Below are 12148 nucleotides of genomic sequence, written 5' to 3' on the forward strand. Positions count from 1 at the left end.
TTTGTTATTCTGTTTTATTTGCTTAAAATCGTGCAACTTAAAATAATACATGTAGTTGTGTATTTCAGAGTTTTATATCAGCTATGAAGTAACTTTTATGTGTTGTAAAGAGATGCAATGTGAGTCTGCTTGCATTAGGAACGGTAACAATGTCAAGAAACATTGGGAATACTTCCAGTCAGAAGTGTCCGGTCAGCGTCTAGGCCTCCAAAGGCCTCTGGGACTTGCTGTGCAGCAGTCGTGTCTGACACTGAGACCAATGTTCTCCACAGTTCTGTGATCATCTTGGAATTATTCTTGAAGACACCACAGACCAAAACTCCTTTGAATTATATTGATGCTAATTACTTCCTGAGAGTTTATACTATACTGTGGATGGTAAAAGTTTGAAATACCTTGACTTACTTGTAGATGCCTCATATCTAGGGGCTTTGCTCTGCAGGGTGGGTTGGCTAGTTGGTTTGTGGCAACAAGGGCTAGACAGCTACTCCTCCAACATATCTCCTGTCTGCCAGCCTCTCTACCATCCAGGAAGACAGAGATGCCACTGGCTCAGTCTGTATTTTAGACTGAAACTGATCTTGATTTTGTCACTTAAAGCGAGTAGCCACCATCCCAGAATGTTTGCTTTCAAATTGTCATTATTTTCTTCAGGCCTGCTGTTTGTTTTGGTAAATGTATGGTTTTAGAGGAGGTGATCTGACAGCCACCTTTGTTTTGTGATGTTTTTTTCAGCGGGGTTGCTTAGAGATATTCCAAGAGACAAATGGTGGAGAAATGAAATGATGGCTCATCTAATATTCAATTACATATATGTCTTTCATTTGTTCACCCTGGCAACCTGCCCAGCACAAATAGATGCTTATTGTTCCTTAAATAAATTACCCTGGTTCCAAACTGCTCTGCAGTTAGGTACTTAAAAGAGTTCTGGGTTTATTTGCTGGCACAGGCTGCTCTAAAGATACTCAGCCTTCTGTCTTTTGGCTTCTGTTACACTCATTACCTTGAAAAGTAATTATGCACATATCACACAGCGTTAAGTTCAGGCAGGCTTTTATTTATTTATAAACACCTCAAAATTTCAATTTAAGGGCATGCAACTGAAAAATGTCTGCACAGGGTGAGAGATGGTGCTGCCTCCCCACCAATTGCTGCAATTCAGCAGCAAGCAGTAGATAAGCAATGCTGTCCCATTCTTTGCTTTGCCTGCTTATTGAAAGAAGAAGTGCAGTAAATTGGGCTGTAGACATCTAGTCATCATGGGATTTGGCTGTGCTTATAACAGGCAGGCACTGAACTGTATGTGAAGAACTTAATGCATTTTTTTTTTCTCTTGAAAATAAAAAGGCAACCCTGGAGAAAAATGAGCTAAGATAGAGATGTCTGAAAGGTAACGTGTTTGAGAAGAAACAAAGGTTTCCAGCAGCCCCACAATAATTAATAAAAACCTTAAAGCTTGCAGGGTGGGACTGATTCTGATCTCTTGGTGATATTGATAAGATGTTGCCCTATACAAGTGATCAGAGTCGCTGTTTACTTGAAATGGGAATTGAAGTTTTGCTTAGATGTTGCAGAGAAATGTGTACTGCAAATTGCATCTCTTAAGAACTGCTGGGTACAGAAGGCTGCTGTTACCAATGGGTAGCCAATGTGTGCAAAGGGATTTTATACAGTTGATCCAAACTGCATTCTTATTCATCTACAGAGAAATGTACCAAGAGGAATGCCAGATGGGTGAGCTTCTGGGGATCTATAGACCATCAGTAAAAACTCACATGTCCTTGAAATAGGTGTAAAATCTCACTGTCTGGGGAAGAGTTCTAAAGAGCCATGAGTATTGAAGGAATAATTAGGTTTTACTATCAGGAGAGCTCAAATGTTTAGATTTCTGCAAAAATCAAGCAGAATTTTTTAGACTGTGAGTGCTATGCATGTATGAAGATAAGGCCTCTTTTAAAGTGTTCAGAATAAGCTTCTTAAAATCAGGTACTCCTATTATTGTTTGAAATATATTTGAAAACTATTTCATAATATGTTTGAAAATGCAGTCCTCTTTTACCTTCAATGGCTTTTGCCCTTATGTAGTGACTTCATCCAAAGAAAAGTATGCTGTCAAGGAAAGACTGCGCAGGGATCCTGGCAAGAACATGCGTGTCACTTGAAGCATCACTAACAGCTCAGTGGCTAGCACAAGACAGAGAACTAGGTGCTCTCAGAGTTCAGATTTTGGCTATGTAGCTGATGTTGTTCCTTTTTTGTTTAATCTCTTCCTTTAGCATGTTATCCATCTATAAAGTGGATAGACTGTTCCTACATTGCAGGAATTATGTGAAGCTGAAACAGAGCTTCAGAAATGAGAGGTGCCATAAAAATATACATTAATAATAAATATACCTAAGTTTTCTTATTTGCCTTAAGGAAAGAACCAGAAAATTCTGGATAGTACCCATGACGTGTAATTATCCATAAACGGTTTCATTCCATGCTGAAGATAAGACACAAACATGGATGCACAGCAAGGGCTTAAAAGAGCTAGTAATGGCCCTAATCCTATTTACTATCCCAAGTAAATGCCTTCCTTGAAGGGACTGGAAAGGTAGTTATAAATGTGCTTAAATACTTATGTGTATGTGTGTATAAAAGTATATATGGAGTGAAATGTGTGTAGATACACATACCTGGGTGGTATGGCTGAAGTTAAACGGACCATGGAAGATCATACCTGCACAAATTAGGACATTGAGTATTACTCTTGATCATCCGAACACAGGGATTTGCTGTGGATCCAGTAACTCCTGCTCAGTGGACTCCTGCTGTGACTTCTAATTTTACATGCAGTTACTTTAAATAAATTAATACTCTGTGTCTCACGCAGGGTAACCTTCACAGCAGTCAGGTAAACCTGGCTATCATTTAGTAAGTGCATAATGTTATAAAGTTCTGTCTGTCCTCATTTTTGTGTTTGTCCTGCCTGTTGCATGCTTCATTATTTGCATGTATGCATATTCTACTTCAGCTGAGTAAGGCTGAGACCAAAAATGTGTACATACAGAGTAACTAGTTTTGCACTTTAAAAATATGCAAAACCCGATACAGGCTCCTGCAGCTCTCTGTTAACTGGTATTTGAGTGGTCTCAGAGGTAATAATGATTCTAATGTTACCTTACAATGCAAATATCTCATTTATTTCCTCTGAAGCTGTGAAAGTCCCCCAAGTAGACTAATGGGTTTTATACTATATTTTTATGCATGGTATAGCTTTTTTCTTAGGCCTCGCTGCTACATCTGGAAAAAGAAAACATAATGAAAAGGCTGTATTTTATTTTTTTTTATTATTATTTGCCAGAAAGCAATAATAGTCTGAACAGTTCACTCTTAGATCTCTGGCTGCTGACTTGAGTGGGAAAGGGGGCATTACATAAGAAAGCATTCACATTTTCCAGTTCAACAACAATAGCAACAGAAAGAATCCTGCCTTCATTCGTTGTCTATCATTTCGGTGTATGCAGAGCACCCTGCATACTCTTCTGAATTCCCCATCTGTCTTGAATTATTCTGTGTTCATCTGAAGTGGTTATCTGCAAGTAAAATGCATTAAAGTACAGATTTTGTTATTTTGAGAATCAGATTTAATTAGTGTCTGTTTTCAAAAGAACTTGCCACTTACACATATATTTTCAAAGTGGCCAAGAGCCCATTTTATCTATGTTAAGCTTTGGAAAGTCTAAATACTTTTGGAGGAAAAATAGAAATTGAACTCTTCTAAAAATCTTATATCAAAAATGAGCAATTATCTAATGGCTTGCATTGTAACTAATACAAATACAGCAGTACGGTGATTAATACAAAATATTAGGTTTTGGCAAGCTTTTCATTTAGGGAAAGTGTTTCAGATATGACCGCAGGGTTTAGAAGCCCACATCCTATTGAAAGTAATTTTTTATTTGGCTTCCAAAGTGGTTTTGAAAAAGTCTCCTTCTAACAGTTTCATTGACAAGAATCTGATGAAGATTTTAAAATGCCTAAGTAACATCAATATTATCTCAGTTTATGTGGTTGGCAGTCCCAAGAGACAAGTTAAGGAATGTGAATTCTATCAGCATTCATGTCAGGTTACGGGGCAGCTGCGGGCTTCTGCTGTCATTGAGAAGGAGGGGTGGGTACATAGAGGAGCTCTTCCAAGAGCAGCAATACTGGCAGCAGCAGAAGCATCAGTTGAAGAGTTCCAGCATTTACCCTTCATGATTTTCTAACTGCCTCCTTTGTGCTCTTAATTTGTTCTCCCGTGGCAAGAGCAGCCAAATTCTTCATCACTGAAACAACAAATTTTTTCCTACTCTGTTGAGACATCTCCAGGGAGCCATGGATTTCATCATTTGCTTTGTGGTGCAGATCTGCATGGTTTGCTAGGGCAGTTAATGCAGCAGTTCGGTTCACAAGTAAATCATCAGTTCCTGTCATTCATCTTCCCCAACCTTAACACATACTCAGAAATCAGAGAATCATAGAATATCCCAAGTTGGAAGGGACGCATAAGGATCATTGAGTCCTACTCCTGAAAAAAAAAATAATCCACTATATTGTTCATTGCCTTATCCAGGGAGGTATAGTGGAATTCCACTCATTGACTTCTAAACTAGGATCCAGTTGCCCAAATAATGAACATCTTTTGCCAGTTCAAGGGTGACCTGCCTTCCTAGCTGCTACCTCTGAAGTGCGTCTTCCAAGATGCATGCCATCTGTCAGCCGCATGCAGTTGTTATATACCTTTAGACACTTTCTGTGGCATTATGAGTTATGTTGAATCAACTGTATTGAACTTTTCTTAGGGAAAAGGGTTGTGTCTTATAAATTCATACAGGTATATATAGCGTTCTCAGTGTTTTGAGTATAGGAGTGGAGCAGTCCAGGAAGGTATTATTTATCATTAGAACTTGGCAAATGAGTAGGATGTCTGAACACTATTTCGAAGTTGATATTTTATTCTCTAAATGTGACAAAGAACAAGAGGCCTAGAAGGTGCAATGCACTTAGTGCAATGAATATAAGGAAAAGTCTGTGAAACATGTTTGGAACCTAAGAATGGCACCTACCCTTCTCAGGAAATACATCTGCATTTTATGCACTACCGCTTGGCAGTACACCCTTTTACTGAAAGTTTATCAAGGAAAAAGCATGAATTATGTATTTTTTTTCTGCAATCTATGAAAACACTAAAGATGACTGCAGCAAGAGACTTGGGATGCCCAAAGGGTGTTAAATTTAGTTCATTAAATGTCTCAACATTTGACACCTTTTTTGAAAACCTTCCTATTCCTTTTAACTTTTATCTTTTCAACACTTTTCTTCCTCTTCTAAAACCACAATAAAGGAGACTTATGGCCAAAGGTGTCAAAGAATATTCTTAAATTTGTTTGCTTCCTCTCTCATTTAATTACTGCCTTTTTGTTCTAGCATGAAAGTTTTTGTGATCTGACTCTTCATATTCTTACTCTGTGTGTTCAGAGAGATTAGTACAAAGGCTGTCTCAGGCCTAAAGTAATATGAATATTACAGTGACTTGGCTGATATAATCTTAACATAGAATTCCTGCTAGGAAAAATAAAAAAGAGAGAGAGAGAGAAACGTTCTACATAGGACAAGCAATTGCAAACTGAGGTAGAAAGAATATGTGGAAAAATCCAGTGTAACTTATTAGCACCACTTACCTAAATAAGTGAATAGTAACCTTCTATTTAAGTAGTCTTCCTCATAAATAGATGGGGGAGAAGACAAGTACCAAGGCAAGAAAGTTAACACGACTCTCTAAAAATATGTGAAGAATATACAGTACCTTACAGATTTCACTCCATTCTCCTTCACCACTTTTATTGACAGCACGGACTTTAAAAAGGTATTCTGTATTTGGATCGAGATTACGTATCTCAAGGTTCTGCTGTTGTATTTTGCTTAGCTGTCCATCTAGTTGTGTCTGGACAATATTATCAGAACCAATGCCAACAACTTCATAAAACTCTACCTCAAAGAAATCTACATCTTCTATTGGACAAGTCCAGTAAATCTGTGAAGAGAAAAAAGAAATCTGTAGTGCACAATTATATACTCTCTATTTTTGCTCGTTTTCATTTTTCCTTGTTTGGAAGGCTCCAGTTTGGCAAATTTTAATTTTTAAATGCCAAAAAAGCTGAAATACCAACCACATCATGAAATATATAAGAAAGATATGCAATTTAGAGTCTTGGAAAATGCTAAGCTTCTTGCCATGAATTTCAGAGTACTCTCTTTTAACATGCTAAGGGTAATGCAAGCTGATAACAGTCAGTGCTTTTCAACGTGCACTTTGGATCTTATGCAATTGGCATCCTATTCTTGTTAACATCTCTGAAATGTATAATGAGGAAAATTACACAGACATGATGTTGTCACATTGAAGACCAAGACTAGGATCAAATGATTTGATCTGATGTATAGATATTTAAATACAAACATAGTACACCTGTTTCCTTCTGCATTGGACCTTTCCATATAATATATTTCTGACATAAATAATAATATAACTTACTGAATATGATAGGAAAGTGCGAATCAATTTATGCTTCAATTTATCTAAAAAGCAAGTTTGAAAAGCATTGCCTGCTACAGATAACGTATCTGAACTGATATTGTAGTCAGACTCCTTAGGTACGGACTCTGAATGAGTGTGAAAACATAATGGTAATAGTTAATCTTTTGCATATATTTAGAATTTGTTAGTGTCTTACTTTGGCAGACCTTGGGTAGACAACAGTCTGGTATATAACAACATGTCCTGGCACTGGGACTAATAATTTTTCTATAGGTTCTGGACTTGGAAGGTTAACAAACTGATATTTTCTTTCTTTTGTTGGAGTTTCACACGCTGCATCCCAAAATGCACACATGTTATTGCTCTGTGTAGAATGATGGGGAGGCATAGAGCTTGGTTGTCTTCCAGGAGTGTTCTTAATCATCGTGCCTGATTCAAACACAGAATTTAAAGATGTGCTTCGGAGCAATGTTGCTTGTTTGTCTTCGTGAGTGCTTGAAACATGCATTGGAAGCATTATTTCTGGGTTAAAAAGATAGGGATTCTTTTCTGCCTTACTGTCTGATCGGTTTATTTCACGAAGGGATGGGACAAGTCCCTGTAAAATGGCAAAAAGTTCATCAAAGTTGAGTTGAAGTTTTCTTAAAGGATCTTCCCTGAGAAGTGGACTAGGATGGAAAATGGAAAGAATTGCGTCTTCTATTTCTTTCACCAAGCAGTGTGCAGATTGTAGAAACACAATTTGACTTTCCTCTTTAAGAGCCTCTTCAGCATACTGAATAAGGCCATCCATATATGATAGCTGTTTGGATGTGTAGTTTACATATTCTGAAATTTCTTTCTGTTTTTTAAGTTCAATGTTCTCAAGCAACTCCATCATCTCTTTTTCTTGTTCATGAAGAACCATACGTAATTTTAAGAATCCATTTCTGATCTCCTTCCTTTTGGCATCCTTGTAGGTCTGGAAATTATTTTTTAACAGGATAACTTCCATTAGATTATTATCAACCCCTTGGCGTGCTGTAAAAAAACAACTCAGGTCAGTAGTTCCAACTTCGTATTAAAATGTACAGGTTACTAGAGGCAGAATGATAGGTTGTAGTTTAAAAAAATTTCAGGTTTGGTAGAACATGTCACAAGTGAGAATTTTAATAGTTTGCTGTCATCTCTGTTGCTAGTGAGTCCTGAGGGAACTTGTTTGGGTTAAAATGTTCACATTTGAGTGTATAAAGTTAGGCAGCTCATTGCTACTTTATTATTATTCCCTCATTTATTCAAATTTATCTCCCCCCAAATGGAATTGATGATTTTACCTCATTACATGGGAGATCATGAAACTGGTAGCTCTATATTATTTTTGGAAATCTATTATGTCAGTATCAAGTTACAATAATGGTAGCAAATGCACCTGTATAGACCTGGTTATGACTGTGACTGACAGTACTTTTCTCTGATGGCCATTATGTGAAGGTGTCATTCATTCTTCTGTCACAAAAATTGAGAATTATGAAGGAACAGAATCAAAAATACCAGAGGCTGATAGTAAATTTTGTTAGAATGCAGTAACATTTTGAAATAATGTCACATTACAAAGTCCTGTGCAAATATTTTCTTTTATTTTCTCTGTTTTGAAATTGAGAATATCACACTTCAAGCTGTTTCTCTCATTGCATGAGGTTTACTTCTACTTTTCTGAACATTATTTTCCATGCAATTTCATTTTGTCCCCAACATTTGTGATGTTATATGCAAAGATCAAAATAACTAAAAGAAAACCCTAAATTCCTAAAACCCCAGTCTCTGTTCAGCTACTTAGTTGCTATGGATGAAGTGTTAGACGAAAGTGACACTGCTGGGCTACCTGAGACAAATGTGGCCATCTTGCCTTTTAGTCTACGTAGATATAAGCATAAAACTGACTGAAGAGAGACAATTCATAATTTGTCTGCAGGGAAAGAAGTTCCTCTTCAAACATGTGAAACTCAGAACATTTAATATTTAAAAATAATTTGCAGATATGTTTGGTGTTTATTTTACTCTGGATCCCGCAGCATGGAATGGAGTTTCCCATAGCTAGATGCACATTTCTGCTCCTGTCTCACACAGATCCTTCATTCCCTAGTAGCTAAGAGTTTTCTCACAGTGCCACGCAATTACGGGCTTGTTCCTTTTGTGTTTCTGCAGTGGGAACACACCACCTTTCTGACTCTTGTGCTGTGTGGAGAATCAGTGGGGCTTATCAAGCATATGTGCAAGTTGCCTTCCTGAGGGAGCATGGGGAAGTGTGAGAAGCAGCATGAATACAAACCTTGTTTAAATTTTACAATTGTGCTGGAGAGGGAAGTGGCCTCTTTTGAACATGCAGCTGCCAAGGGAATAGTCTCGTGATCGTTGTGCAGTGAGTTCTTGCAGAACCTGCAGATCAGTTTGTGGTCATCCAGACAGTATTCAGAGAGGTGTGAGTTGCAGTGTAGCAGGCAGGGCCACTGTTCATTATCTTGGTCTGCTTTGGTGAAGATGTGGTCTTGAGCACCATTCTCGCTATGGTATAAATGCAGACATTCATTGCACATGTTAATTCCGCATGTTTTACATCTTTTGGTTGCCATTCTTCTTCCCTCCCTGCAGATATCACAGTGGACTGGTCTTTCACTGTGGTCAAATCTCCACCTCAGAATGCCGTGTCTACGCATGTATTTCTTGGCTAGTTTTGCTCTGAGGTAATTCTTCCTCAGCTGAATTTTATTTGTGTAGGGGAGACAATGTGCTTTACTACATACTGGGCATACGATAATATAAAAGTTGTCTGTTGCTTCAGCTTTGGTCTTGCTTTTAGTTATGCACTTCTCACAAATGCAGTGGTTGCATGGCAGCATAAATGGCTGGAGAAACAACTGCTTGCACAGCGGACAGGCAAGCTGGTCACGGAAGGCATGGTTAGAGGCATTCCTTTCTGGTGTCTTGACAAATGCATTATTCCTAGTTCTGAATATTGACATGACATCTTTTGACCTAAATAAAATCAAAGAAAAAACAAAGCAACAAAAATATGACATCCGAATGTTAGGGTACCATCTAAGAAACAAAATGGTTAGCATAAGTAGTTCTGCTTTGCATGCCAACAGTCCTATTCTGACCAGATATTTTATTTAAACAATTGGGTAAACATTTAAGAATACATTTTCTTTTCATCTTCATAACTATTTCACTATATTTTGAATGCTGTCACCAACAATGGTGAAAAGCAGACATTTTAGTCACTGCAGGTCTGTCTAAATTTGAGTGGTGGACTATTTGTATATATATATAGCTTTACTATAAACTGAAAAGTATTTTGTCTCCTTTTCTTGTCTGATTAATTTTAAAAATGAAAACAACAAATACGTAGAATGAAGAAAAAAATTTTCTGCAATTCATATGAAACCCTTTGTTTTGTTTCAGAGGGTGTTGGTTTCTTTTACAATGACTTTTGTAAGATTTTTAGAATGTTTTATTTTTAATGAAAACTGTAGACAATAAATGTCAAAATGTTTCAAATGGAATATTTCATCAAGAAAGTAGCACGACTAAGCATTTTGCCACTTCTAAAATAATATTAAGGCCATTTCTGCTTAGCATAGCAACCCACATCTACATACGATCATCCTAATTTTCAGGCATTTAAAAATCACTCATTTATGACTTATTTTTGATTTTTAGAATGAATTAACATTTTTCTTAGTTTTAGTAGCAGCCTTATCATTGATTCTTTTATATTAATTGCCAAAACTTTCAGATGTGGATAATTTTATTTAAATGATTGTAATTATTTTAGAAACGGACCGATTTTTCAGGACATGCTAATCGCTTTTCTCTTCAAATCTTGGTTGTCCTAACCTGCCTCTCAGCCTGTGGACATTATTGTAAAAATACAGCATTACTTTTATGACGGCTTTACCATTTTCTAGATCTTTGGTGTGAGCTCCGTTATTTAGGATGGACCCCTGGTTCTAGGGCACTACGCTCTGGCTTTCTGCTGTGCCTCAGTGTAGCATATGTGTTGCTATTACTTTCCTTCTGACCTTTTCTTTCCAGGTGTTCAACCATGCTATCTGTTCTTCTTGGCACTCTAACAACAACAGGGAGAGGGAGAAAAAAAATGGTAGTAAACTAAAGAGAATAGAATTTCCTTTTGATATGAGGATTCCTTCTGATCTCTCTGAAGTTTACAGTTTACTTAGGTAGGAATGCACTGTGCATTTCCTGAGGTCATTTCTTCTCTGTCTGCTATTCCTCTAATCCAGTGTTCTTTTGCCAATTGTTCTCCCCCTTTCACCCCCCCCCCCCCCCCGAATACCTTTATACCTTTTTTGTTGAGTGCTCTCTAGTTTAGCATTTCTGTATTTAATAATCAGTCCCTCCCTTCCAATTTTATCTTCTAATATTACTATGCTCTATTTCCATTCTGTGCAACATTTCTTGAACTTTTACAATTGTCTTTTTTTGTGTGTGTGTGTGTCTTGCTTTGATTAGAACTGCTTCCTTTCATTGCCAGTTAACTGCAGTTTTATTACTGTTTGTTTTAATCCATTTTTCCTGCATCCTTGTGTTGAAGCCCCATGCTGCAAATATATTCCCTTTTTCCTCCTTGTTTTAGGGTTCCCTGTATATCCTCCTCCTTGTCCCTACATAGATTTTCACTCTGTGGGAAGTATAGTGATGTTCTGGAGTAGTCTTTGCCCCAGTTAAAGGCAAGCATAACATTTCACTAATATCAAGATAAAACTACATTTTCTGATTGTAAGTAGAAAGATATCCTGTGGTTTTTTTTGGAATTGCTCCAATGAACCAATGCGTCGTATGTTCCTAAATGGAAACTAGAAAAACAAAACCCCAGGAAATTAAGACCCCATGACTCCACTTACTGAGCAGTTGCTGATGATCTTGACTGTTCTTGACTGATGGGATTTCTGCAGCATTTGCTTGCATAGTACTGACATGCTGAATTCTCTCCACTGCAGCAGCAGCATTTGCAGTCTGGGTCATTTGAACAAGAGCAACAGCACCACCAGCAATTTGCATGCTCTGCAGATGAGCAGTGGCAGCACTGATAAGGTTTGTCTTCTTCATATGGACATGGGAAACAGGTGCAGTTCTGCTCACTGGTAAATAGGAAGCGCCAACATAAGCAGCATTCTTTCTTTCTGCTGTGGCAAGTCAGGTAAAAGCAATTTGAGAAGCATGGGCAAATTGAAAAGGAATATCCATTTTCATCCATCCCTTTATCAGACACCTGGAAAAAAATCCATTGACACTTTAAGCTTCTCTGCAAACTACAGCAATAGAGCTCCAAAAAGGCATGAGCTCTGACCGGTGGGTCAGGGTCTGTGCTGTGGCAACACACGTTGTTCTATATGGAAGCTGACGTCACAGCAACATTCAAATAAGGGCACAAGCAGAATTCTATACACATGTACCTGATATGCCATATGTAGTTATCTAATAGTTTTTCTGAAATTTAGCAATTCAATTTGTGTTAATAGGTTAATCTATAATTGGGGCTTACTAAGATGGTCCTGGCATAGTTTACTGTAACAGCTCCTT

At 37.6% G+C, this 12148-nt stretch overlaps 1 protein-coding gene across 1 annotated transcript; it reads right to left on the reverse strand.

Moving 5' to 3' along the window:
* Positions 1-3491: 3491 nt before the first annotated feature.
* Positions 3492-11822, reverse strand: TRIM42 (tripartite motif containing 42; the record flags this gene model as incomplete). Its single annotated transcript, XM_082767223.1, has 5 exons — positions 3492-3578; positions 5834-6061; positions 6762-7585; positions 8874-9577; positions 11470-11822. The coding sequence occupies 5 exons, from the start codon at positions 11820-11822 to the stop codon at positions 3492-3494; spliced, it is 2196 nt and encodes a 731-aa protein (XP_082623349.1).
* Between the last annotated feature and the right edge of the window lie 326 nt (positions 11823-12148).

Source organism: Aythya marila (genome assembly GCF_965140915.1).
Source record: "Aythya marila genome assembly, chromosome: 9".
Taxonomy (NCBI): Eukaryota; Metazoa; Chordata; class Aves; order Anseriformes; family Anatidae; genus Aythya; species Aythya marila.